Source organism: Excalfactoria chinensis, chromosome 1, assembly GCF_039878825.1.
Source record: "Excalfactoria chinensis isolate bCotChi1 chromosome 1, bCotChi1.hap2, whole genome shotgun sequence".
Lineage (NCBI taxonomy): Eukaryota > Metazoa > Chordata > Aves > Galliformes > Phasianidae > Excalfactoria > Excalfactoria chinensis.
Genome location: NC_092825.1, coordinates 11,480,028 through 11,506,993, shown reverse-complemented (window position 1 = coordinate 11,506,993; position 26,966 = coordinate 11,480,028). Strand labels below are relative to the sequence as shown.

Genomic DNA, 26,966 nt, shown 5'->3' with positions numbered 1-26,966 from the left:
AAGAGAAAACAAGACTGAACTCCATTCATACATAAAACTACTTTAAACCATCCAGCTACTTTAAACCATGCACCAGAAGTGTGCTGGATGGTAGATAATAGCCCTCGTTCTTTTCATTGTTCTCACAGAAGTATGTAGTTGCTGTACTTCTGCAAGAAAGTCAACTGGAGGGAGTCACAAAGCACTTTTTACTTGGATTAGCCATGTGTCAAAGCAAAACACTAACGCATGAATGCACTAATGCTAATTTCCACAGATTAATTCCTCCTACTAGAAGAAAGCAAGGGAAATCAATAATCAAAAATTCAGAAAGAAAGAACGTGCAGAAAGAAGTGATGCTGCAGAAAGAAGTGATGAAAGTCTTCAAACTGACTGTAGTTCTTTCTTTTAGCCAAGGGAATTTCAGACTGAATATTAGACTGGACTAGACTAAACTAGACTAGAGTAAAATAGTTCATTTGGAAGGGACCTTTAGAGATCATCTAGCCCAACTGTCTTCAGGGCTAACCAAAAGTTAATGAGTTAAAAAGTTAAATGCCTCTTGAACAGTGACAGGTATGAGGCATCAACCACCTCTCTAGGAAACCTGTTCTGTTGGTTGGCCAGTCTCACAGTGAAGAAAGTTTTCCTAATGTCCAGTCTGATCCTCTCCTCGTCTGTACCATTACTGTGCCTCCAATCATTAATTACCAGTTAATGGTAGCTAAGAAACTTCAGAAGTTCTTCACCAGAGGGAGGTGGGCATGGAAGAGACCCCCCATGGCAGCGGCCATGGCTCCAAGCTGTTGGAATTCAAGAGTTTGGATAATGCTCCCAAGACACTGGGTTTGAATTTCAGTTGATCCTGTGTGGATCCAGGAGTTGTACTCAACAGTCCCTGTGGGCCTGTTCCAACTCAGGATGTTCTGTGGTTCTATGATTTTACAAATACAATTTTACATACAACTATCTCAGAGGGAACAACCTGAGATTTATGTGCCATAAGGAGTGTAGACCCCTGTGACAGCTCTGTCAAACTATTGCAAATGATCTCGTGGTATGTAACGCAGATCTGTCTAATGTGATGAGTGAAATGATAAGTGTGCAGATCGTTTTAAGGCTGCTGATGGAGTACACACTGGTTTGCACATACTGTGGTCCTTTCCCTAGTGGTAAATACTTGATTATTTCTTGCTTTCAGTTTTACTTAATTTGGTATTCAGAAAAGCTGAGAGGTGTCACCTGGCAGACAAGATCCTTGACACACAGATTCAGGCTGTTACATGTTGCTGAAAGCACTACTCAAATTCTGCAAACAGGCTGCCTTCCTGTTTTGCTGTTATCTCACCCATCGGCTTTGCAGTGAGGCTGCATCTGAAGCTTAACTACCAGACCTCATACTTCACCCTAGGAAACCTCTCTGGCCACACAGACGTGTGGCTCAATTGTGAGTTGCACAAAATGACAGAATCATGGAATGCTTTGTTTAGGAAGAGACCTTTAGAGATCTTCTAGTCCAGCTCTCCTGCCATGGGCCAGGACATCTCTCCCTAGATCAGGCTGCCCAAAGCCCAGTGAGGAACCAAATATAAATATTCTCACACAACAAGCTGCAAGAAAGTAATGATAATTCACTGACGGTTTTGGAATCTTATCTTCTTAAGCCTAAATGAAGTTATTAGTCACTTCACTAATCCAAAAGCTGCTACATCAGACTACAAAAGCATATTCTTGTATGCATGGGGTTCTAAGCATTGTCATTGTGTAGATTTTCAATCATTTCTTCATTGGAATTTAAACCTCATGAAAAAGTACTGTTGGCAACTATAAGGAACAAGATCTGGTCTAGGTTCACTACTTGATTCTGGGGTTTTGTATTTATTTTTCTTAATCATAGTATCATAGTATCATAGTATTGTGCGAGTTGGAAGGGACCTTAGAGATCATCGAGTCCAGCTCCCGGGATTCGAGCCCTCTGTGTAGCAGAGCGGCACTTCTACCCCCTGCTCCACAGGGGGGATTCGAACCCGGGCCCCCTGGTGTTGCAGACGGGAATTCTACCGCTGCGCCACCGGGGCACACAAATAATAATATTGCCTTCAAAAAAAAAAATCATAAGAGTTTTGTTTTTATGGAAGAACTTACACTTAAAGTAAGAACTGTTTTATCAATTAGTGTGTATTATTGCATCCGATCATATTTTCTCCCCACATCAGTTTCACTCTTTTTGTCTTATTTAAGTAAGATCTAAGCATTATTTAGGATCTTCCATAGACATCTCAAACTATTTTCCCCTTGAAATATTATTATGCAAATACATCAAAGCACGAAGTTCCTGATAAAGACACACTCTTGTATCCTGTCTGTCTGTGGTTTTCTTATTTTCTGGTCTAAAAAAGGAAGTGGTAATTTAACTAGAAGTGTTACACAAAACAAAACTCTTCCTTCTTTGTCATTTCAGCCATGTTTGTACCGTGTAGTTAGTTGTGTATTTTATGCTTTACAGTTAACATCTTAGTTCTGTTCTTTGGTGTAATGTAATTTTGTTGTTACTTAGCTTGTAATGTACTCACAGTTGCCATCTTTGAGCTAGAATTTGGTATAGATTCTCAGTAAAGGAGATTATAAACTCTAAAAAATAATAAATTACATTTTTTTTAATTAATAAAGGGCAAGTGATTGAGTTCTTTATTCTTCTTCATTACTTCTGACTAACTGCAGCGTGCCATTGTACAAAGCTTACAATTTAATGGTATTGAGAAGGCACGTACAATGATAGTTACAGGAAGAAGACTAAGTTTGTATGTCAAACAATGCATAAGAATTTTCATGCTGCACTTCAACAGGACTCTTCCATAATTACCAGTGCATTTTAATATCAGCTCTTAAGGAACATTATTTGGCTTTCACCATGCAGGCTCATAAGCATATTATGAGTACCAGGCTCTTAGCACTGACAGAATAATCCAATTTGTTGTTTCTTCGAAGCCAGACTTTGGTGGCACAGGTGATTTCAGATAACTGATCAGTTCCACTGATATGTTTCCAGAGAAGTCCAAAAATGTAGTTGCAGCCTGAGATCACCAGGTGAGCTGCTTCAGCAGCTAGTAACAGTCTAGTGACAGCCACACATGGCTCAGCACTGGGTACGTGTCCAACACTGAGGTGCTTTACAGCCCAGGTTGGGCCCTGTACTGGTGAATACCACCCTGATCATCAGCACACTGATGTGATAAAACATTTTGCATTGTAGGCCAAATCCCTTTCTTGCATTCTTAAGACAGTAACTTGTGCTGAAAGGGGTACATTTACTCTCTGTGAATGGGAATTTTGCTACTGAATGTAATTGCTTAGGATTTAACCCTAAGACTGGTTATCATCTTCATACTTGTCTCTGCTGTAAAAGGTTACATAGGAGAGAAAGTGCATTTTTCTCATGCCAGGAAACAAAGGTTCCAGATTTTCACTTCCGTTCTTTTCTGTACACTGTGCAGTTACTGGAGCTACGCAGTTAAATGTTGCTTCTCCCTCCAGAGTATTTCAGTTATTCAGAATGCCTGCCATGTAATCTGTGAGTTGAACCACTAGCTGATACCATGCGCCCCTTAGGATAAAAAGAATTGCTGTCTCTTCACTGTTTCTAGGAGGTGCTAGATGAATAACTTTGAATAACTTGGACTAACTGACCATCTTTCATCTGGTTAAAATTAGAGGTTAGAGGCAGAAAATCCCCTTTCAATAAGTCTTACTGTTCTCATGAGACGACGGAAAAACGCAGATTTGAATAGACTTCAGGAGGTCTCTGGTCCAACCTCCTGTTTGATCGGGGTCAGCCATGTGATCCAACCAGATTGCACAGGACTTAATGCAGTCTCATCTCCAAAGCATTGCTTTATATGCTACAGAAATATAAAGAAATGTAAATACAAAGTTTGTGCTTCCTATTGCTTAGATCTAAGTTTTAATTCTTAATGTAGTTTACAGGAATCTGAGATCCAGCTGTTGCAGGAAGCCAAACGTCTTAGTGTAGACCTGGAACAACAGCAGCATGAACTGGAAAAAGCAGAACAGTTCCCTGAAGATTCTTCCAGTGAAGTCTGCCGAATAAGGCAACAGCTTCTTAATTGCCAAAATGAGTACAACGCTATTAAAGAAAGAGAGCATGAAATTCAGTACAGGATGAAATGGTAGGTGATAACGGTCAATCTCTGCTTGTTTTGTCATAATTTGTCTAAGAGATAATAACATAGAACGTAATTCAGTTTCCTCTCTGCCTTACATGGATGTATTTCTTGACACCTGTTTTTAAGCAAATTGAAACAAACTTGCCTAGTAATGACATTTCAGTGATGAATAAAATTACTCCTGTGTGCTGTTTGTAGATAATTTTCATTTTAGAAGGTATCCTCTGAAATGCAGCTTGACTTTTATCACGTTGTACAATTAATGTTTAGAGAGGCAAAACTTTCAGCACCAGTTCTAGTCTAGGACACCTTCAATACCAATGGCTACAGTATCTCAGAGCCCTGTGATTGGGATCTTACGGAAACGATGTCATAAATAGGCTCAACACTATTTTTAACATCAAAAACACATTTTATTCAGGACTTTCTACTCAGATATTTAAAGTAGGAAAAGCATTTCTGTACCCTCACATCTGAGAAATGAGAAATTCGCTGTGAAAGATGTGAATACTTGAAATGTTTATAAAAATTTATCACAAAATATTGTATTGAATCATTTACACATCAGTGTATTGTACTTTCTCGCTTCTACAGTAACATTACAAGCATTATTATTGTACTTTTAAAAAGTGTACCTGTGGAGATGAACTCCTATTTTCACTTTGTGGAGTGTTTATATTTTAACCCATCTTCAAACCAGCAATGCTTCAGTTGGCACATAAAGCTGGATAAGTAATGTCAGCATGTCAGCAGCTCAGCAGTTAAAACTAATTTTCTACAAGGAAATCAGGAGCACTGTATGAGCTGCATGGAGTAGATTTTTCTGGCAGCTCTTCCTTGATACTTTTTGAAGAGCCAAATGTTTTCTCTAAGAGGGAAATTTGAGAAGGAAGCAAATTGGGAGTGGGAGAAATAGAGAAATCATCTGGAAAAAATTATTTGCTATGAGATAACTAAGCATCATGAGATTTCCTGAAATGATTATTAAATACAGAATGTATTGAAATCTACAAGCAATCCAGAAACACGCTGTTCAAAATTTCATGCTTTTTGACCCATTTCCCCTCATGCATTACAAACATTTCTCATAAGTTTGTGTTACATTTCCAAAGTAATGGTGGGCTTTGTATGATCAGGGGACATCTACTCATACTCTATCTTTTGCCTTTAGTCAAAGGATTTCTATGTCCTGCAGAAACACAGCTTAGATATTCAGTTACCCTTGAACATTTACTTCAGTGACCCTCAAATATGAATTCAAAATCTTATAGCATCAATTAAAAGTGAATGGCCTGGGTCAGCAATACTGTGAAAGAATGTTCTTCTGCTTTTATAAGAAGCTTCCTCTATTGGTCTTCTACTTTGCATGAGATCAAACCCAGCTGTATGGTCTGACTCAAAGTCCATATGGCACAGTATCTAAGAGGACCAAAAGCGCAGCAGCCATCCATTTGTGAGACAGAGATTTCATGAGCCAAATGCATTCCTCTTTATTTAGGAATCCTCGGTTGATCCCTCTTCCTTCAACTTTTCCTGTCTCCTCCTAAGCCAATATAAACTTCTGGCACTGCAGCACTCTGGGCAATGAGCTCCACAGATTAACTCCACAAGCACTTCCACCACTTATCTGTTTTGAGCCTAACTCATCTGTTTTGACTCCTAGCAGCTTCACTTCATGCTGGTAGTTGTACTGGGTGAGGCCAAACATCTGGACTCCCATTCATCTTCAGTGCTGCTGGATGGTTTGATGGATCTCTTGCATTCCCCCTCATTCATCCGCTTTCTAAAGTGAAGAGCCTCAGGGTTTCTAAGTGTTCCTTATTCATTAGGGTTGGTGTGAGAAAAACACGCCTCATTTATCTGTGGATCTGCATTCTGGGAGAGAATGCACTAACTTGCCAGAGAGGAGAGGGATTTTATTGTTAAAGAAGGGTAGAATGAATAGGACTGTCAGAGTTACATATCAGTGTGAGGAATGAATAAATGGCTATGGAGAAAAACAGATAGCAGATGTGAATATGTTTGTAAGGAAGGAATGTGTTGGTTCAAGTAAAATAAGTGAAACTGAGGTTGCAGAATAGAGTAGTGAGTAGCAGGTTCTCTAAGAAAAGCATTGATGTAAAATGCAGAAGTCTGTGCCTGATGGTTTTCTCCACATAATAAAATTATACCTTCTGACAGACACGAGCAGTGTCACAGCCTGAGGGCAAACCTCAGATACTGTAAGATATCTGAGAGTCACCTTAAGGTGTTAGGTGCCTGCTTGGTTCCCTTCATTTCTCAGAAGGATGGAAACTCATCTCATGGTCTGACCTCTCTTGGCCATCGATCTCCCTGGAGCAGTTTCCCTCGTTGTCCAACTGTGTTAACATAACTCTCCCAGCTGTGCTTGGCACTTACAACAAAACTTTGGGAATTATGACTAATGGCTGTTTAGCCTGAAAACAAACATACTGCTTATTTACCTTCTTGAATGGAACATGAGGGAGGAAAGACTTTGAAGGGAATCCATGTCTCTTATTTATTGCTTTATCTATTTCTAGGAGTCCTGAATAAGATCTTGCCTGCTTAGACGGAAGCGAGAGCCTCTGCAGACATTCTGTTTCCTTGTTTCTGTAATCTCTTCTTTTTCTCCTGCAGAGTGATCGTGATAGAGTGATAGCACTGTTGGGGTTTTATGTCATTTGACTATCTTGTCCATGTTCCTTAGTGTTCTGTGTTCTTGCTTCCATCTTTCATTTCCTGCCTTCTTGCCTCTGTAAACATTTTTGTTTTCCAGATCAGATACATTTTTCAACATCTGAAGTTGGTATTTCATCTTTTGTTTTAATTACTGATTGTTTTGTGCAACTGGATGTGCCTCAGTAAGAATACAGACCGAAAAAGGATCCATATGATCAGCAAAGATGGGCTTTGTCTTGAAGAAAAAATTCATTTAAGTGCCCATGTGAGGTTTGGAGCCCTGGCTTTTGAGATAAATTACGGAACTGATGCTTTGCTGTATTAGACCATCGCATTAACTATAGCTTATTAATGATAAATAATGAATTTGTCATATAAATGAATATATGACCTAAACTTTAAGAAGTAAGCAATTAATTTAAAAGGAAATTATCTATACCCACAGTCTTTATGGTTAAGTGTGCCTGATTCTTGAAAACAATTTTCTCCCAAAGCCCCAGTCTAATCTATGGCCTTCACAGCCAGTTACCCAGCTAGCAAAATGGCTACTCACTCAAGTCCTGTGTGCTATTGCAGGCAAACTGGGATTGCAAAACAGATTTTGTCCTTGTACAAGCATTACAAGCATGGAAAATTACTTCAATGCTTGCAATTATTTCCGTATTAGTCACTCCATAATTAAAAAGGGGGAAAAGTTTTTTATCCATAGTTTACTTAGTAAAGAATTACAATCAATAAATAAATTAGATTGCAGTTTGAAGTTGTTACCAGCGAGTCTTGTGACTGCATTCTCCGGTGTGTACAAACTGAACAGCGTTAGGATCCTTACAGGAATACCATGCTGGCATTTTGTCAGCTCTGCTATCTTCCTGTGGTCCCTAGTTGGGAGGTTGTTAGTTGTGAAGCGCTGAGCACTTTCCATGGTACCTCAGCAGTCCCAACAATGAGTAGCTGAAGGAGTTCACTTCCTTGTGTGCTGGGATTCATAATGTTGAGAAGGTTCTGGCTCTTTTGCCTGCTGAGGAGCTGAAATAGAGCTCTGTTGACAACGAACACGACATTTCTTCATCTCTCTGTCGATTTTGTTTTATTTCTGTGGTGTTTGCAGCTGTAGACATCTCTGAGGGAAAAGTCTGGAATGCGTTTTCATTAAGGGTCCAATTTTCCACATGTTTTGTTTTTTTTTAACTCATTACGTCTGCATCCATGACAGCTTTGAATGCACGGTGCTGCTATTGAACTGCATGAAAATAAGTAGAACAAGGTGAGAAACACTCACAGACACTCCTTTCCTGCTCTCTGGTGTGTGCTTCTCTTCCCCTCCATTGCCGGAGTCCACACCCATAATCACTTCAACTCTGAGAGCCAGTTTAACTCACTAAAAGAGAAAAGGAAGTAAAAAGTCTGATTTGGTGATTTTTAGCTGTTTTAATGACTTATGTTGGCTCACAGAGTAGTTTCTTAGGAACCCTGGAGCTGCCTTGAGGGTTCTGTGGCCAAGAGCTGAGGAGAAGCCTGGAGATTTGAGAGGCTCAATATTAGTGGTAATCTATTAAACTATTTAACTAACAGTTCATGAAACCATAGAAGGGTAAGATAAATCGCACCAATAGCACTCACTGATTGCACACAGAACTTTGTTTTAGCACCTAACTTAAGTTCAGGTTTGAAACATTCATTTTAAGCCTTAGATGCAACTTTTAAAGGCAATTTTTCTAAAGGGCATCCAATGGAAACAACTGACAGAAACTAAAATAGTGTTTTGCCAAAAAAACAACAATGTCAGGGAGAAAACATGAGTTTTAGGAAAGCAAAATGTAAAAAGCAACCCACAAAAGTGAATGTGAAGTATGCAAAACTAACAGAGTTTTAGTTGTTTAAACATTCACAGTTTTTGAAAGTATTTCATGGTGACATTCAAAATTAATGTTTCCCTTCTTCATTTTTCTATTCTTTTTACCACGTCTTTCACCTCTTCCTTCTGCCCCCATTTTCTTTTTATCCCTTCACTGTTTTCTGTGTAAAAGCAGCCAGTATGTCAGCTCCTCTGGCAGCTTCACTTGGTGCTTGCAGTCTCCTTATGCCCTTATTTATGTCACAGAAAATGAGGTGTTCAAATCGTTTTACTTTTGAGGGGTGGCAGAGTCTTTGTTGCGAGGTTGGAATGGCTCTGCAGGAATCTGTCCTCATGAGTAAGGAATCTGACAAGAGAAAAACAGTGTCAACTGTGTTCTCCTCCTAATTTTTGGGGCTGTTCTTTTGATTGTCTGGCACGATATAAAAGAGGGCGCAGTGCAGACTGATGACGAACACTGCAGTACCTCTTTAATCCATTTGAGCAGGGCTTATTTAATCAGGTTCTGTGGCAGTCAGATGGTTGCAGGTATTTGTGCGGAGTGGACATTGATTACAATTAGTGTGATTATGCCCGTCCCAAGGAGTCCTGCTAGGAATCCTGCCCAAACATGCTGGGAATACAAATTGTCACTACTAACTTATTAATACACTCAGACAACCTGTCAGGGGGTGGAAATATTGAGTTTGACCAGCACAGCATTCCAACATAGGCCTCAGCAGTAGCTCAGAGGCACAGTACACAGAAACAAAGATGCTATCGCCAAATCAGAGTAGCTCCGTTTTCAGCATAGTTTGATCCCTTTGTCTATAACCAGTGGGATATAAAAGGAGAAACTGCTGAACCCACATCAGCAAAGAAACCACCTGATGTTTCTGTCAGACATAGCAGTTCCCATGGAGGTGCACTTGCAGTCTGCACAAACAAATATATGTACGTACTGTAATCAAGAAGTTCTACTCCGTGTCTTTATTTCCTCTTTGCTCTTCATCTGAGTCAGAACTTGTTCTTCACGAGCATTTGGATTGCAACACTGTCAGCTCAGTTCTCTTTTAACTGTTTTATTTCCCTTGACTGTTTAAAGAGTCTTTATCTGAGGCTTAGTCATGTAAGTTTTGCTCCTTTTGTTTGAGGAACAAAACATAAGAAACCAGTTATTGGGGGGGGGGGAAAAAAAACAAACCCAAAAACTAAAAACGTGAGGAGATCCAGGAGACCTGACCAGCATATCCTCATGTTCGAGGAACAAACAGATCAATTGTTTGAAGCTGATTCTTTTGTATATCTGGGACAAAGAATTTTGTTTCACTGGCTCCTTTGTTGTAATCATTACTCATTTATAGCTTGAGACTCAAAAAGTGTCATCACAAACACTAATTGCATTGAGAGAACCTGCTTGTTAATTGCCCCACCAGTGCTACAAGGACTAAAGTTCAGTTTGGTTGTGGTAACATGCAAGCTGCTGTAGACTGTATACCTCATTTAGAATCAGAGCTTTTCATTGTTCGCACTGGGGTTGTACTGATGTATTCCTTCGCTGTTTCCAAGGCTAGTTTGTGATATTTGGCAGGTCTTACCTATCTGCCATCAAGAACCTCCTGTTATAAGTCTAACAGGCTTGTTCATTCAGCTCCATTTTCATTGCCATTCCTTCAACTTTCTCGGGGCAACATGGCTAAAAACATGCCCAAAGCTCTCCTATATTTTCCTTTCCTCCTCCTGCTCTCCTTCATCATCTGTCTCTGTTGCCAGACATGAAATTGCAATGTAGTTTTGGACATAGATGATCATTAAGGTCCTTTTCAACCCAGGCCATCCTATGATTCTATGATCACCTTGGCTCTTTGGTTTAGTTTGCTCCTATGTCCCATTGCCTTAATCTACATCCCCAGTCACTTTTCAGGAATATTTTGTCACAGAAGCCCATTTTAGACTTGAGGAACTTTACTTACAGTTGTTTACAGTGTGAATGTGAGCAAGCAAAGGAAGAAAGTTTCATACCCACAAACTCCCTTTCACTGACATGAGATCTCTTTGTGGATATACGTTCCCCACCTACTCTTTCCTCTTCCTCATCTCCATGTGGAAATGTTGTGTTCTGCAGCAGGGAGGACCTGTGGGTGTAGTGTGTTTCTGATCCTCTAACTTTGCTAGTGTAAGCTCAGGGGCAAAGGAGGCACAAAAGCAACCCTACGGGAGGTGGTAAGGCTGAGAAAATCCAGATCAAAAGTTTAGATATGTGAACTATAAAAAAGCAATGCTTTTGTATGACCTATCTTTCAGTTAGCAGACAGCAATCTGTCTAAATCTGAACACCCTTAAGCTGTTCCTGATGATTAGCTCATCATACATGTTAGTCGAGCAGTAGACAAGCTTTAGCACTTGTTCCTTGTTTGGTATATGACGTATACATCCAGCTCTGCTTTGATTCTCCTGCAGTTTGCAAGAAGAGAAAAGACTTCTGGAGAAAGAATATGAAAGAATTCCGAGGCAAGGTGTAAGTATGAAATGCGAGAAAAGCTACATTTTTGGTTCTGTTTGCTATTATACCAAAACATCCCTGAAAATATTTTCATGGTGCACGACTCTAGAGTTCTTTAACTTACATAGAAAGATCAATAGCTTGATTTTATAGAGCGATGATAGTAAATCATTCAGGTCTGATAACTGCAGGGGACTCAGTGCTCATATGGTACATAAAAGTTCCGGATATTCCTAAGTATACTTAGTATTTTTTATAGCATGCAGCAAATGAGTAATGTGCAGATAGCTACACGTTACAGGATTTGAGTATGCAAAACACATTTGCAGTCATAAATCCTGATGAGCACGAACATATTTGTTGGAAATGAAATTCTGCTAATTATCAGAAGAAGAAAAGATCATATTTCTTACCTTGTTGTAAAAAATGTTACCATCATTCAACAACAGTGAATTCTGTAATATCTGAAGCCTGAAAAACGCACAGGGAAAAATCTCAACTTCTACTTCATTTTTAAAGGAAACGGATAGGACAATGAAAAAAATGAAAGAAGATTGTGATGAGCTCCACAAAGAAGTAACCCAAAGGAAAGCAGAAGTTAATGCAGTGAAAGAAGGCATTTTATCCAAGCAGGAACTGATGTTAATAGATAAGAAAGAAGTGGAAAAGCTTCTGGAGGTTCAGGATAGTTTAAAGGTAACACACAATTAATTACGCACATATCTTTGTGTTTGTGCATGCCTGTGTGTGGGGGTGCCTGCTTTTGTCTAAGGATGCAGTGAATCTACTGGATGTTGTTTGTCATTCCAAATCATTTAATGGCATTACAGTGTGGATTTGATAGTTTTCCAACAAGCATGAGGTATACCGCTGTCCCACGTTCACTATTGTTCCTGTCAGAAATAGTAGTAGTCATTGTTTTGATTACAAATGCTTTTCCAGAATGCCACGTTTGCTATGTTGCGTTCTTGTAAGGCTCCTCTGACATATCAAGCTCTGTAAAGACATGTCCAGAGAGTTTAAAAAATTGCACCCAGGTCTTTGCATCTTTCGTTTCCTTGGGATAGATGACATACACAGACACATTAACAGCCTCTGAGTGTGAATCTTGCTTTTCAGACATAACGACATGGTAAATAACACTGTAATTATTGTCAAAAGCAGTGGCTACAATTCCCTGAGATAAGCTCAAATAATTCCAAAATAAATTTCTTGCCAAGTTTCACAGCAGCTCCAAATGAGTATTAATTCTGTGAAATCACACAAGATTTCGGGACTGCGAACCTAACCTCTCTCTCTTGTTGCTAGGATGAATTAGTTAAGATCCTCGGTGTTCCAGTGCAACTTAGAAAAGAAGCTGAGAAGATAAATCAGAAAAAAATGTATGCTTTTATTGAATGAAATAAATATACGTATATATGTATTCCTTATTTTCATCCATTTGTTACAGAGGCCTTAGAGTATAGCTGTTGGTTAAAAGAAGGTTTTGTATTGCCTGCCTGCAGTCCCTGCCAGAAAGTTTCTGGTTAACTATGTTAAATTTCTCAATTTTAAAATCTATGTGATAGTTTTCTTCATTTTCTCCTCAGTACTCTGCTTAATGCTTTATGTAACTCTGCTATTGTAGATACAAGACGTTTTCCCTATTGTGTTACAGAAAAGCAGTTTTAAAGAGTGAGTGCACTGGGTAGATTATTGATGGAGTACTGAAATGAGTCCTTCTACCTGAAGCTCTGGAATGACAGCTAGAAGCATCACAACCCTGTATCCAGTGATGCTGACAGAGCTCCGTTACCATTTTATAACACTGTTCTAATGCCGAGATCCCCATGATCACTTGTAGTTTGATGCAGAACTGTCTTGGAATATGAAGATTTTCACTGTCTGTAGCTTGCTGTTGCACATATTGAGTAGACAGCTTTGAAATAACTTTGTGCTCCCATGGACACTGACAACCTAAATTTTCTCATTTAAATACACATATAGCAACATCAACCTCTACTCTTTTGTTAACACATATCCACAGCGATGCAGAAAAGAAGAACGAAGACCTTAATAACCAAATTCAGGAGTTAAACAGCGCCCTGAAACACATTGACAAAGGGACAGAAAAGATTTTGCAAGAAAGAGAAGACGTAATGAAGGAACTGGATGGAAAACAAGCTTTGCTGGAAAGCAAGGAACAAGAATGTGCTGCTTTGACAAGATTGCTAGAAATTGGTAGAGAAAAGGAACTGGCCATCCTGGTAGAGAGGTAAAAGCGGTAGATGTAAGCCGTGTAGTGTGAGGGAGAACTTTGTTCTGAAACATCTATCTCTTTTTGTATTGCATTGCTTATGTTTTCAAGTTCTGTGCTGCAACTGTGATGGACCAGAAATATCAGGGTTGGTTTTGTCTTTAGAAATGTTTCTATAAACTGCTGGTCTCTGGGATCTGGCTCAGAAAAGAGCACCAAGAAGTAGAAAGTTTTGATAAAATGCTGGGAGAGTGAAGCTCTGCATTTTCTTCTGAAAGGGAAAACAGTTCTGCCTCCAGTGAAAATGTCCTTTTGTCTGTGTAGCCCACAGAAAGCAAACTGAGTTCAGTATTCTCACAGATTTCTGCCCCACAAACTCCATAATTTCAGTGCGAGTTGACCACTCATACCTTCCATATTCTCTTTGAAGTTATGATCTTGCGTGTACTTCGTAAAGTAAAATGAACTGTTTGGCCGATCACAAGCTTCAAATGACTCCTCCTGAGGAAGAAATACTGGTAAAATCACGGTCATATCCTCAGCATAAATGCTTTTGCCTTTGAAGTTCTATGTTAAAGGATAGCAGCAATGTGAACTGAAATATCTGGGGGAAGTGACGGTGCAATTATACTAAAAAACGTGTCTTCTTCCTATAATAATTCATCTCCTACAGACCTGTAGCAGATTTAGAACAGGTTGTGAGACCTCACTGGCATAATTAGGAATATTATCATTTCTTAGAGTCATAAAATGGTGAGGTGGCTTGTGGCAGTACTTCGTGATTTTGTCTTACAGCTCGGAGATAATTACACTGTACTCAAACCCCATTAAAATGATCATGCCTGATGCAAACACGTCTTGCTCAAATTACCTGTCTCTGAAATTCTCTGTTTATCTACAGAGACTCTCTGAAACAAACGTTAAACGAACGAATCTCTGAGAAAAAACAACAGCAGGAAACTCTCATTCACATGCAAGTAGAGAAAGATAAAGAACTGAAAAGTCTGAAAAAGATGGAGCTACAGCTGAACATGATTTATGAGTCCATGGAACAAGATAAGTCACAGCACAAAACCCTCAAAGTAGAGGTCTGTATAAACACATTGTTCATAACTCTCTTGCAGAAAATCCATGTATGATATATTTGGAATGATCCGAGCAGACGGAGTAGGATAAGACTTTTCTAAGTCTTATGCACAGAGAAGTGTTAAAAGTGCCGCTGCTACTGATTAAGGATGCTCTCAGTTTTATGGCTGTAATGAGAATACTGTGTCAACCCATGCTGGGACTCTTAACAGTAAATAAAGGAGCATCCTAATCAGAGATGGCACTGACTACGTTGGTACTGTGGCATCATGTCTTCCTTTGAAGCCCTGTGTCATTTTCTATGTGCAGTTGCATAGCAGCTTGCCTGCTGGCATCAAAGAAGTTTTTATCAGGCAAATACAGCCATATAGCTACATATTACCCAGGTCCTGGGCTTTACATCAGGTAACAAACAAAAATCATCTTTATTAAGTTTGAAGATTGCTTGAACATTGCTGCATATTTATGATGTATTTAGCATTATTCAGAGGGTAGGAAATGAGCATTATGTAAAGTCTGGTAAAACCTAAATATTTCCTTAAGTTTCCTTCATTTCCACTGAACTTTCTCTTTTCCCAGCTCCCTCCTTGCTTTAGTGCATCACCCATTACTCTTACACTGATTTACTCTATTTTCTTGTGCCTTGTACTACACTGCTATTAAAGAGCAGTTTTAATTTGCTTGTCTACTTGAAGCGTTTCCTTTCTTTTCTCCTTCCCATTCTTTCTTAAAACATTATTTTGTCTGCTTTCTCCCAATACCTTCCTCTCATCACTGGTCCTTCCAGTCCCTCTTTCTTAAGCTTTTTTCCCACATTTCTTCCTAGACTGTAAGTCACTCTCATAAAATTCTCCTTGCTTAGTCAATATTTTTTTTGTAGGAGAATAATTTATCAACTATCTGATTTGGAGGTACAAGGAGTTGCTGTTTCTTAACATGACACTTTGTCAGCACAGTTTGTCTTGGTCCTTCTAAGCAATTCAGGCAGGAAAAGTAATTCTTTGTTGCATCACTGTAAAATAATCACATAACTTTATGGTATTGGAACCCACATGTGCTTGGCTTTGCTATTTGTCCAACTCTAAACGTTACTCAATAATATTTAATCTTCATTGATCAGACATTTTGTTTACTGTCTTCCTCTATACACTGATTAAGGTGACATTTTCTCCTGGATTCACACATGCTGTGATCACCTGATAGCATATTTGGGAAGAGAAAAAGCTCTACATAACCACACCCAAACTTTTAAACTGAATTTCTTGAGCTACTGGTTAAAGGCTTGCACATATTGCAAATTTGGATCTTAAAGATCATGCTCTGTTTCTATTTGCTATCAGCTCAGAGGATCCAGAAAGCTGGATTTTGTCCTGTGTTGCTATTGAAGAAAGAATTCTGGAGGGAGGATCACAATTGTTCAAAGTCATGTGTTGTTAAAACCAAGCCCCATAATTCACTGATAGTGTGGTTAAAGTTCACTGAGCTGGGTGAGATCCCAGCCCAACCCATTTACACTGTGTGAAAGGGCCAGAGACCTTCAATAGGTTTGGTTGCATTGCAAGGCATTCCCTCAGTGCTAACACCAGGTTATACTGCAGGCTTGAATTGGTGTTGCAAGCTGCAGCACCGTGAGGTTGTAGGGAGAGGGAATGTCAGCAGAGATAAAGGTGGAGCTCAGAGTAGAATCATAGTCCAGAAGTTGTGGGATGCTGCTGTATGATAACATGAACAGGCCAGGACAATACAGTCTTTTCAGCTCATCAGTCTCACTATCTGTGTTTCCTCTGATTGCCTTCTTGGCTTTTTTAGATGTGAAAATGTGAAATGCCTCCCTCCTGAAGCGCATTCAGCTCACATGTAGCACTGGAGGGAGAAAGACTGCAGTGATGAGCTCAGTTCTGCTTTCATTTGCTATCTTGATTTTCATTTGAAAGATTTAGGAGCACAGAAGCTGACATATTTTAATATTCAAGTGGTTCAAGCAAAAAACTCACCAGAAATAATAGCTAATACAAGAAGTTGATTGCAGAAGCAGCAGTCCATCAGCGTGCTTCCCCAGATTTCTCTTAGTTTAAGTGATGTGCTAATTGTAGAGAAAATGATTTGTAGAATAAGGAAATCACATAAACACTTCCTTCAACGTTTTCTCTTCTCAGTAAGTGTTTTTCTTCTCAGTAAGTTGTGAAAGGTCAGCTATTGCTAAAGGGACATTCTGTGTGAAAGAGAACCGGAGGCCCTGGCTGGGCTGCTGCTCTTCTCCCTGGCTGTGTCTCCTCCTGCCAAAAGCACCAAACTTGAGTCTTGTCTGATGCCGACAAAAGCCCTGAATGGATGAAAGATGTCGGTATGAGCTTTCTGCTTTCAGTCTCAAGAGCCTGATGGCACCTTTAGAATCCCATCTTGGAAATGTGGAAACGTGCATCTGCATCCACCACAGCCAGGAGTGTGCAGCAGAAGTGGTAACAGCACAGCAGAAGTGGAAACCGATGTTCGCCCTGCAGAAATGCTGTGTTGGCTCCCTCCATGAGAGTGAAAGCAATTTGCTTGGTGTGGGTTATGTTGACCTTTTAGCAAATCTAAGTCAGATCCGACCTGTCCCAGACCTGGCATTGAAAAGCAAATAACCTCAGAGCTTGACCTTTACCACACCATGTTAACTTTTCCTTTAGTGCAAGTGAGCAATATCTAGTTTTATAATATTACCACTGAATTGAATATCATGAGTGCAGAACATCTCTGTCTGTGTGAAGGTTTTCTAACATCTGGCTGTGATCTGAGAAAGATACCATGGTGCTGTGAGGCCAAAGAACCCGGTGCCTCACAAGATGTATCACACAAACTGTTCTAGTTGGATTGTTCAGATTTAATCAGAAAGTAAGTTCTTCCTTCTCACAATTCATTTTAAAATCTGACTTATGGGTTCCCCCATAATGTACAAGAAAAAGTTGTATGTAGCTATGTTGTTCGCTTGGACTTTCTGGAACTTCAGGAGGAAACAGGAAAATCCTTCATAACTTAAAGCCTAAAACATAACACTTACACATGCCGTTACTTAAACTGAGCTTTGTAATGATAAGAAGACCTTCAGAAACTTGGACATGGTGTTGAGGAATTCTACTCAACCACCACAGCGGTTCTTGGATTAAGAGTTGTAACAAGACAGAAAAATAATCATTTCATCGTGTGTATGAGTAATTGAAATTGATTTTCTGCATTTCCCATTTTTCACATCTCTTGTTGCCATCATTCAGAATGCCTGATTTATTTTTGTAGGCAGAAGCTATCCCCAAAATTAATGGAGTATTACTAGAAAGAAGACGAGAACTGCAGAAGGAAATTGAAATGAAAAAGAGATGTTTAGCTGAACAGGTGATGAGTTCTTCATTCTCATATTAATTCCTTGTAATGGTTGGTTTTCTGTCATGAGAATAAAGGGACCAAAGAAAAAATGGTGATAGTTTCTAGCTGATCTTTATGGAAGGGACATTAAAGATCCTCTAGTTCCAACTCCCTGCCATTGGCTCAGACACCTTCCTGTAGATCTGTGGATGTCTGTCAATATTCACCATGGTCAGATATGCTGAGGCAATGCAGATGTCTCACTCACAAGAGTATTACTGCCTGCTGCTTTAGGGATGACTTGATCATAAGTAATACATTTCAGGCATACTTTCTTCCTAAGTTCATATTTTCTTATTTTCATATACATTTTCTTTTGTGCTGTCTTTGAATTCATTAAAATTGTCAGGTGAGATTCAGCTTGTGTTTGAATACATATGCATGAGTGCCTACATGTCACTGTGTATGTAATATGTTCTTAATGGTCTGCCATAGTTGGTGGAGCCCATCCATTCACCTCATCTTGAAATAAGCTGATTTGAAGATTACATAAGGAACTGCCCTGAATATTTGAACTGACCAGCAGTACAGCACAGATCATGGAAGTTCCCTGAATAAACTCTCCTTTGAACTACAGCAAAGACTTGGGGAAAGTCCAAATCTTGATTTCAGAATTAACACTGGGAGAGAAAGGACCAGTTCCTACTAAATTGTGTCAAGGGTTCATCCACGTTAAAAATGTGTGATTGTAAAAGTCTGGCTAGTTTTAGCTTTCAGTCACTCTGTTTTTTAAGCGTTTGACCTTTGATTTGAGGAGTTTGTTATCAAACTTCTGTTCACTGTATGGCTATTAAAAAAAAATCCAATCTCATTCTACAGCGATCTTGCTTTAAGGAGACAAAGCGCTTTGAGTTTCTTAGAATAGAAGGTGTTTTCCAAACCTTTTGCAACACAGTTTATTGCAAGCTCTGATTCTGTTGCTTTTATATTCAGCAGCTGGAAGTGCTGCTGGATGGAGGAACAGAAACTTTGTATGTGCTAAAATATTTTGATGTTACCATGAGATTGTGCGTGGTGCTTCAGATCGTATTTTTAAAGTCAGCTTTATTATTCGTTTATTTTTAAATCCACCCGGTTGTATATAGGCATGCTTTGCAAATAAAACCAAAGTGTTTCCAACGTTGGGTTTTCCAACACTGATAATACATCAGCGCTGATTTCCTTCAGGCGATGATATCAGACATGGATGCCCGCATGTTAGAGGAATGCATTGCTGAAGAAGGCCGGCTGTTCAAGGAGCAGGAAAGACGTCGCGATGAGTTATCCAAACTCGCACATCTGACTTGGCTCAAAGTTGAAGAGAAGGAACAGAAATCGAGGGAACTTCAGAAAGTCCAGGTAAAATAAATCTCATCTAATTGAAAGTCTGCTCTAAAGCAAAAGTTCCTATATGAAGAAAATGAATCAGTGATGAGAGGAACTTTATAGACTCTCATTTCCCATTTTACCTCAAAGTTCCATTACAAACATTCCTCACAGCTGTCCTTGTTCATTGCAGGGGAGCTGGGCCAGATGATCTTTAAAGGTCCCTTCCAGCTCCAAGGATTTTGTGATTAACACAGGAAGATCATAGTTCTCTGTTAGTTTGGTGGCAATTTATGGTGCCATATAACAGTGCACTGAAATACCATGCTACAGTTGAAATGAGGTGTTTGAAAGGACTTTTTCTTTCAAGTCTACAGAATAAAATGAACAACCATGGAAGAGGCAGAAATGCAGACAGCCTCAACTGAGGTCCTTGGAAGTACAAGAACGTTGTTTTGTTTTGCAAACATATTGACATCAGAACTAATATTCACTCGAAGGAGATACACCAGTTCTTATTTTCCTGATAAACTTCAATACATAAATCAGTCTATTAATTTGAAGGAAGGGGGAAAAATCCCCTGTTCTTCTGACTAAATATCAGGAACAGACTATTCACACTTCCACAATGTATGTCTGTCTTAAAATAAATTGGACTGGCTACCCTTATAGTTTGCTGTGAATTTCTGACTGTCTATAGAAATGGAGTCTAAGGAGCAGTTCAGCCTTTGCAAATTCAATAAAAATAAGTCCATAAACAGATGAAACCATTAAGAATATAATTTTGTTAACAAACACTCCAGCCCAGAACTGCAACCAGACATCCACCACCTTCTCTAATGGCCATATTGTCCTCTTGATATCAGTGGGAGATGAGAGAAAGTTTGTCCACTGAATGTAAGGCACACAAAGTATTAAGGACTGAACAGAACTGAAATCCCTATTGAAATGTAAGTGTGCCGTGCTACTCAATCACCAGTGACTGCTGAGGAGGCAGAGAAAGTTAAAAAAAAAAAAGTGTTATTACAGTAAAAGCATCTCACTGTAATTAGGATAAATTCTTGGAAGAATTTTGACCATATTTTCCTCGTCCAAGAGAACTGTTCTGTTTCTCTTTGAAGGTATTGCTTTGAAAAATATAAAGCGCTTACTGGGTTCTATTTAAATTTCAGATGCAGCTTCAAAATATTATTACAGAACTAAAAAGAAAGGATATTGAAATAGAACAGCATAAAAAGAGGAAAAGAAGGGTCCAGAAACAGTAAGGAAACAATTACACATTAGATAAAGTTATTCTCATCCAGATAACGTGTGCGTAAACTCATAAGAATTATTTCTTTCACACTTCTCTCCAGACTCCAAGGAGCTGCTAAGATGTGTGATGTAATCAAAAGTGAAAGGAACAAATGTATACATTTGGTGCATGTTGCTCAGAAGAAAATGACTGAAATTAAAGACCGGATAAAAGTAAAAGCAAGTGAAAGTGAAACTTTAAGGAATACTCTTATGACCCAAGAAAGGTGAGTTTTAACTAAGCTGTAAATCACAGATACAGCAATGGAAAATGGAAAAGATTTCTTAGAAAGAATCCTATTCACAGTTACTGCAGCACCCTTATAGAGCCTGCTCCACTCCTAACAATTTACAATTAGTTCAGGCATCGCTGCATGGGAAGGAAGTGTTTTTGAAGCTTGTTTGCCCTCTTTCTCATTTTCCTTTCCTTTCAAGTGAAAAACTGTCTCTGTACTTCCTTCATATAACTGTTCTCAAGCCTCAAGCATCAGAATATGAACAACTGTTGTACCCATCCTTTGGCAAAAAGAGTTCCAACCCATACACAACTCCACTACAGACTGGATGGTACCAGTAAATAAGTCACTAGCTAGTAATATGGCCAATTAATTATTAAATTAGAACTGAGTTTCTTGTTTCAAACTCAAATTGTAGTCTGTTGGATAATATTTATTTCAGATCAAACAAAACATGGTTTCAACTTCTAGGCAATCCTCATCAAAATGAAAGCTTACACTGACAGCAAAGAGGATGAGGAGGTGTAGCTGATGTTTGCGATTCTGTTTTTTCCTTCATCGTTACTTAGTGGAGATGCCTCCTTGACATCTTTTTGTCATCCTAGTGGTGATTTGCTGCTTGGCATTATACAGGCAGTGACAGTATAGCTGAAATTGGTAGTTGGGAAAGCAGGAAACTAGGAAAGGGTTAAATCTGTAAGCAAAACAGCGCAGTCGAAACTACGTTTACAAATAATTTGTTTTGCACAAAACTTTGTTTTCTGGTGCCAAAAGAAAAATTGCACAGCCAGACATAAGACTGCAATCAGTACAAATTCAATTTATATACATAGTGAATCTCCATGTACCTTGACTTTGAAGCCATGCTGGAACAAGCTGGAAAAGAGGTGGAGCTTGATGGACTGAAGTGATTCTGAGGATGTGCATTTTGTGCTAAATTTTTTGAGGCCTTCCCAATAAATTACTTGTGAGAGGAAGAGGAAAAAAAAAGGGGGGGGTAAAAATCCATCATGGTATCCCTGACTGAACTGCAAACTACTCACTTTGAAGACAGAGTAACGGTTTGGAAGTTTATTTCATATTCCATTTAATAATTAAAAAAAAGAATAATCAAAAACACTGCATTTCTCCAATACTTCCATTCTGTCATGCTGACACTTGATTGACAAAAGCGGAAACGAACCAGAAAGAATCTCACAGCTTTGCACAGAGGAATTCAGCAGCCTCATGACAGCACTGAGAATGGGAGGCAGGGCATTTCATCTGCAGTTCCATATTTTAATAGGAGACAGCGCTTCTTCTTTCACTACCTCTTTTGAATGTTGTAGACAAAGCGTACCAGTATAGACCAAGTAGTCTCTTAGTCCACAAGTGACGTTTAGTGCAGTTTAAATGCAGCGAGTCTGAATTCCTGTTGTTATCAAAAGAAAGCTGTCTACTGAGCAAGGCTCCAGTGGCCAGAAGTCTGTGGAGACAACACCTTTTCTTCTTCATTTTCATGCATAGCTGTGATCTTGTCCCCAACCTTTTGTTATGAAGTTTTTTCCACATCTTTCACATGGAACGGTTAATAACATTCTATCTTGCATGAATGCTGGGATGCGGTGTATTATGAGCTTGGAGACCTCAGAGTCACAACTGTGTTATTTAAATATTGAACTGTAAATGAAGAGGACAGGCTTACTGTGCGTTAAGAATTTGCATCACATTAAGAATTTGAAGTCCACGTTTCTACTCTGTCACAGGTTATCCTAAAATCTACCTGCACCCATGACAGGGGGCAGTCGGCCCGCAGGCCGCTGGCCCAGAAGGAAAAGAAAAACAGGGAAAAGGAAATAAATACAGCGGCAGCGATCTAAGGAGGCACACTTATTTACTAAATACTATATCGGAATACAGAATAACACAATATAATACAATATAATTGGAATTAAGGCTAACGAATCAAGTAAAATAAGAGAGAGTGAGTCCCGAAACCGAGAGGCCTACTGTAACTCTAGGCGAAACGGCTGGAACGCTCCCACACGGCTCTCCCCCTGGCTGGCAGGATCCGAGAGAGCGAGTCCAGCACTGAAGTGAGATTATATAGTCCTGGTCATATGACTGACCGTGGTGCTCCCTGGGACATTCAGTCTTCCTTCTGTGAGCAGCAGATTCGTCAAAATTATCTATGCTTAACATGATGTTATGATGTGGAATACTGATAGCAAAATTACAACATTGCAAAACCATGACCATTCCACCCCTTATTCTACATCATTACATTATGCTTATTACACACACACACACATATTTGTGAGCAATCAGCAACCTTATTTTCTTAACAATTTATATCTATTTTCATGCAAATCCTTAGGCTGAAAATAAAACTTTATAACTTAACACCCTATTATTTACTAAGTTGAGGAAATGGCAAAAGTGCCGGAAAAAGGAATATGACAGCAGTGAAAGGGAAAAGCAGCGCTAGTGGGGCGTCCCCCACATCAAGGTGCACTCATCCTTTCCCAACCACCACAAATTCCTGTTGAATTAAATTTCTTTCCACGTGTGCTCTACACATGCATGGCCAGTGCATGATATAGAGCTCAGATGGAAAAAACTTACTTATAGGATGCCTAGTTTACGTATACGGAAAATGTTTTCTTAACATTAATCCATCTATCTTAAGTCCTGCACCATAATTGGACATTCGTCATATATCCTTAAGGCTCTACTTATATATACAAGAAATTATTGGCTGCACTCCCCCAGCATCAAATTCCCTTGTGGTACACATTGAACATCCCCATTTTTGTGCATCACCCACCAAGTACATCCAGGTCCCTGGGCAAAAACAGTACCTCGGAGAGGTTTTCCCTTTCCAGATGCTGGAAGGACCCAAACCGCTTTTCCCAACATGCTCTTTACGCTCTTTTAAAGTTTTTTTCCCAAGGCAAAGAGCTGGTGGTGCAGGCTCCAGTTATAGCATTTCACTGGGCCGTAGTCCAGATCTGCTCAAGTTAGAAAGAGCTCGTACAGAGGCGGCTCTCAGAAAAGGGTTCTACCTCTAGTCGTTCTTCCTCAAAGCAGAGTGGCATAGAAGATTCTTTGTGCCACTCAGCAATTAGTTTAAGCTCTGCTTTTTTGTGCTGAAATTGCTTCTAAATTGAAAGGACTCAAAACTTTCCTACTTTTCTGTTTACATGAAAGAGAATTGCAGAAACAACACATGAAGAATAAAAACAACATAGCAATTAATGAGAGTCTCAAAAAGGATTGTTCCAAAGTCGAACAAGTCATATATGACATGAATGAAAAGAAAAAGCAGAACATTTTGGATCTCAACGGACTTACCAACGTAGTCACCCGCGTTGAAGAGGAAATTGCACAACTGCACAAAAAGTACAAAAGAGCCATAGAGGAACAAACTGAGAGGTGCGTGTGTAAGTGTGATGTGGTAAAATGTGTCATTCTGAAATTCATGAATTGATACTTCTTAATTTTGGAGCAAAGTCTAACCAAGAATGCTATAGGCACCTTTTCTCCGGTGCCTCGCAGGCAGATACATTGCCACACTGCAATGCCAGCGCTGCTGCGTGTCATGGACGTATGTGTTGGTTCTCCACGGCTGGAGCCATTCATTCTTCAGAACTCTTACAGAGCAGCACAGCACCTTGTCTGCTGAATGCCTTGGGAGCTTGTATCCTCTGCTCTCTGTTTACGCTTCGTGCATTGCTCTCATATGAAAGTGCAGAGAAAAGCTCTCTGATCACATAACTCCATTTTCCAAATCAATGCTGTACAGGGCAAAAAAAGCTCGTAGCAACAGTACGAAGCACCCAAGTAGTCTTGGTAGCTGTGTTCTCCAATTTTCAGCTTGTTATTCTTTTCTTCCCTTTTTAAAAATGCTATAATGATCTTAAAATATCATCTGTGAAATCTTGACGTGTTTCCCAGATTATTGCTATCATTTGAAAAGTTCATCTTTTATGTTCTTGAGTGGAATACACCGAATACCAACCAAAATTTATAACAGGTACCTTTTCATGTTGGACTTATTGCAGCGGCCTCCTGCTTAGAAGTCGAGAAGAGGAAGTGTGTGTTTTATATGAAAAAATAAACGCACAGGAGTTTTTGTGTAGGAAAGGAGACATTGAGTTGCAAGCTATGGATGAAAAGATCAGTTTTCTGAAGATGAAGGTGGCTGAGAAAGAGAGACAGATTAAATTCTGGCTCAAAGCGATCCCAATGGAGAAAGCCCTGGACGCAGAGCTGGTCGTACTTCAGATACAGGTTGGTGGGAAAGAAACCCTTTTTTCCCTCCTTGTTGTTTTTCTAATTCTGTATTTAAAAACAATTATCATATAAAGTATAAGTCTGCATGTATAAGGCTTATTAAAATAGGAAGTTCACCAATGCACCTGACCAGGAAAGCTCTGATGTATATTTGTAACTTGAAATGTGTGAGTTTCTAGCTTGTGTGTAACTGACCCCATTTGTCATGCACATACCCAACGCTCCATCCCAGCTAGCCCTCCCAGGGCCATAAATGTCAAGATGACTAAGCTGGAGAATAGCAGTCATGGGGAAAATATGGGAACAGAGATAAAAATTGTTAGAGCTGCATTGATGGGGTAGGTGGAGGGCTGGGGAATATACTCAGCTCTTCACATTTCTAAAATAACAGCCCAATTCAACCTTGACCCTGAGCCTACTCTGGAAACTCTGCTGCCCACAGTGATGCCACGTACATTTCCTTCTACACAGAAACAGAGTAAGTTTTAGTTCTAGTTACGACATGACATTAAACAATTAACAAACTGCAGTTCTCATCATTGTTCTAGGCATTCTTTCCTTGCTTTCTGAAATGGCCCATTTGCTTTTGACCTTATCTCCAGATAGTAATTTTTTCCACTTATATTCTGTTAATGTCTACAGAAAATTATGGTGTACCATTGCCATCTGTAATTGCATCGATGGAGCTGAGCCTCGCTGTTAAATAGTGCTTGCACTGTTCTCTTATTTCTGGTCTTTTAAAGAGATCGTATGCTCTGCTAATGAAATACACTTTTGTGCAATACCTTATACCTCAGAGAGCTTCACACTGCAATTACAAACTTAAATGATGAATAAAAAGAGCATAAAAAGAGATGTCAGACTGAAGAAAATAAGAGATGCTTCAATATGACTTAGAATGAGACCTACAGTCACAAATGCAGTAACAAAGCACAGATGAATTCTGTGTTGAGCTTTCCATTCTCCATTCCTGAAACTTTCTCCTCTGTGATGATGGTATGTTTTAAGATATTGTGGGTATGGAATATTACGTGGTTCAAACTGGCTGCCAGCCCAACCATCTCCCTGTGCTGTCAGCTATTCTAGCATTAATACTCTCTCTTCTGCTGGTAATAACCATTACGACTACTGAGAAAACAGTTTTAAATCATTTGGCTTTACCACCTTGATTTAATAAAAGCCATGAACCGTACACTGAATTCTGGCATTGATCAGATCATTAATTCCTGTCCTGATTACAGATCTGGCCCCATGCTGACATCCAATAGCATCACTCGGTTACAATGTGCAAAGTCTTTTGCAGCAATGCTCATTCGCACACGGCCTTGACTTGATGTGGTACAGCTCTAAATCTGTCCTTCCTGTGAACCCAACATCTGAAGTCAAGCTGAAGCCTAAAGAGGTGGTAACAGGCACTGCAACCTGAAGTTAGAGCCCACTGTGCAAATTATCCAAATCAGTGGGTGAGGGCTCTGTATTAACAAAAAGAGTTCAGCATCTGCCTTTGGAGGAGATCCTGACAGCCCTTGGATGTCTTTGTCCTCAGGGCGCCTGCCTCTCCTCATGGATTGCACAGGAATCTTCAAATGGTGTAGGAAAGGTGCTTCAGAAGGCATCTATGTTCAGAATACAGTTCAGATTATCTAAATCAGGCAGATCTCTACACTGTTTAGATTTGCTTTGTCCTCTTTTCCTACACTTCCTATCCCCTTAAATCTCGGGTGTTTGCCAAACTTTGTCATCTTATTCTTTTTTATTCTGCTTTTCTTCTCTCCTGCATTTCCCAGCCCTTAGAGCTGGCGCTGCTTCAGTCCTTCTCTTCTACCTTCCTTTCTTTCTGCCTCCAAGCGCAGTGCCTAACAGCAGCGGCTGAGAGCAAAAGGATTCATTCAGGCAGGTGGCATTTCTGCTTACACATCCTGGTATGATGGTAGCCCTTCTTGCACCAGCATGA

The 26,966-nt window shown here is 39.5% G+C and overlaps 1 protein-coding gene across 1 annotated transcript in view; it reads left to right on the top strand.

Moving 5' to 3' along the window:
- Positions 1 to 26,966, top strand: part of CCDC146 (coiled-coil domain containing 146) — a 66,245-nt gene that overhangs the window by 32,895 nt on the left and 6,384 nt on the right. The window contains exons 5-16 of the mRNA XM_072355073.1: positions 3,957 to 4,166; positions 11,140 to 11,197; positions 11,702 to 11,878; positions 12,491 to 12,564; positions 13,209 to 13,436; positions 14,320 to 14,506; positions 17,778 to 17,873; positions 19,071 to 19,241; positions 20,381 to 20,469; positions 20,564 to 20,728; positions 23,927 to 24,151; positions 24,781 to 25,009. Of these exons, the coding sequence (XP_072211174.1) occupies positions 3,957 to 4,166; positions 11,140 to 11,197; positions 11,702 to 11,878; positions 12,491 to 12,564; positions 13,209 to 13,436; positions 14,320 to 14,506; positions 17,778 to 17,873; positions 19,071 to 19,241; positions 20,381 to 20,469; positions 20,564 to 20,728; positions 23,927 to 24,151; positions 24,781 to 25,009 (1,909 nt within the window). The remainder of the gene's footprint in view (positions 1 to 3,956; positions 4,167 to 11,139; positions 11,198 to 11,701; positions 11,879 to 12,490; positions 12,565 to 13,208; positions 13,437 to 14,319; positions 14,507 to 17,777; positions 17,874 to 19,070; positions 19,242 to 20,380; positions 20,470 to 20,563; positions 20,729 to 23,926; positions 24,152 to 24,780; positions 25,010 to 26,966) is intronic.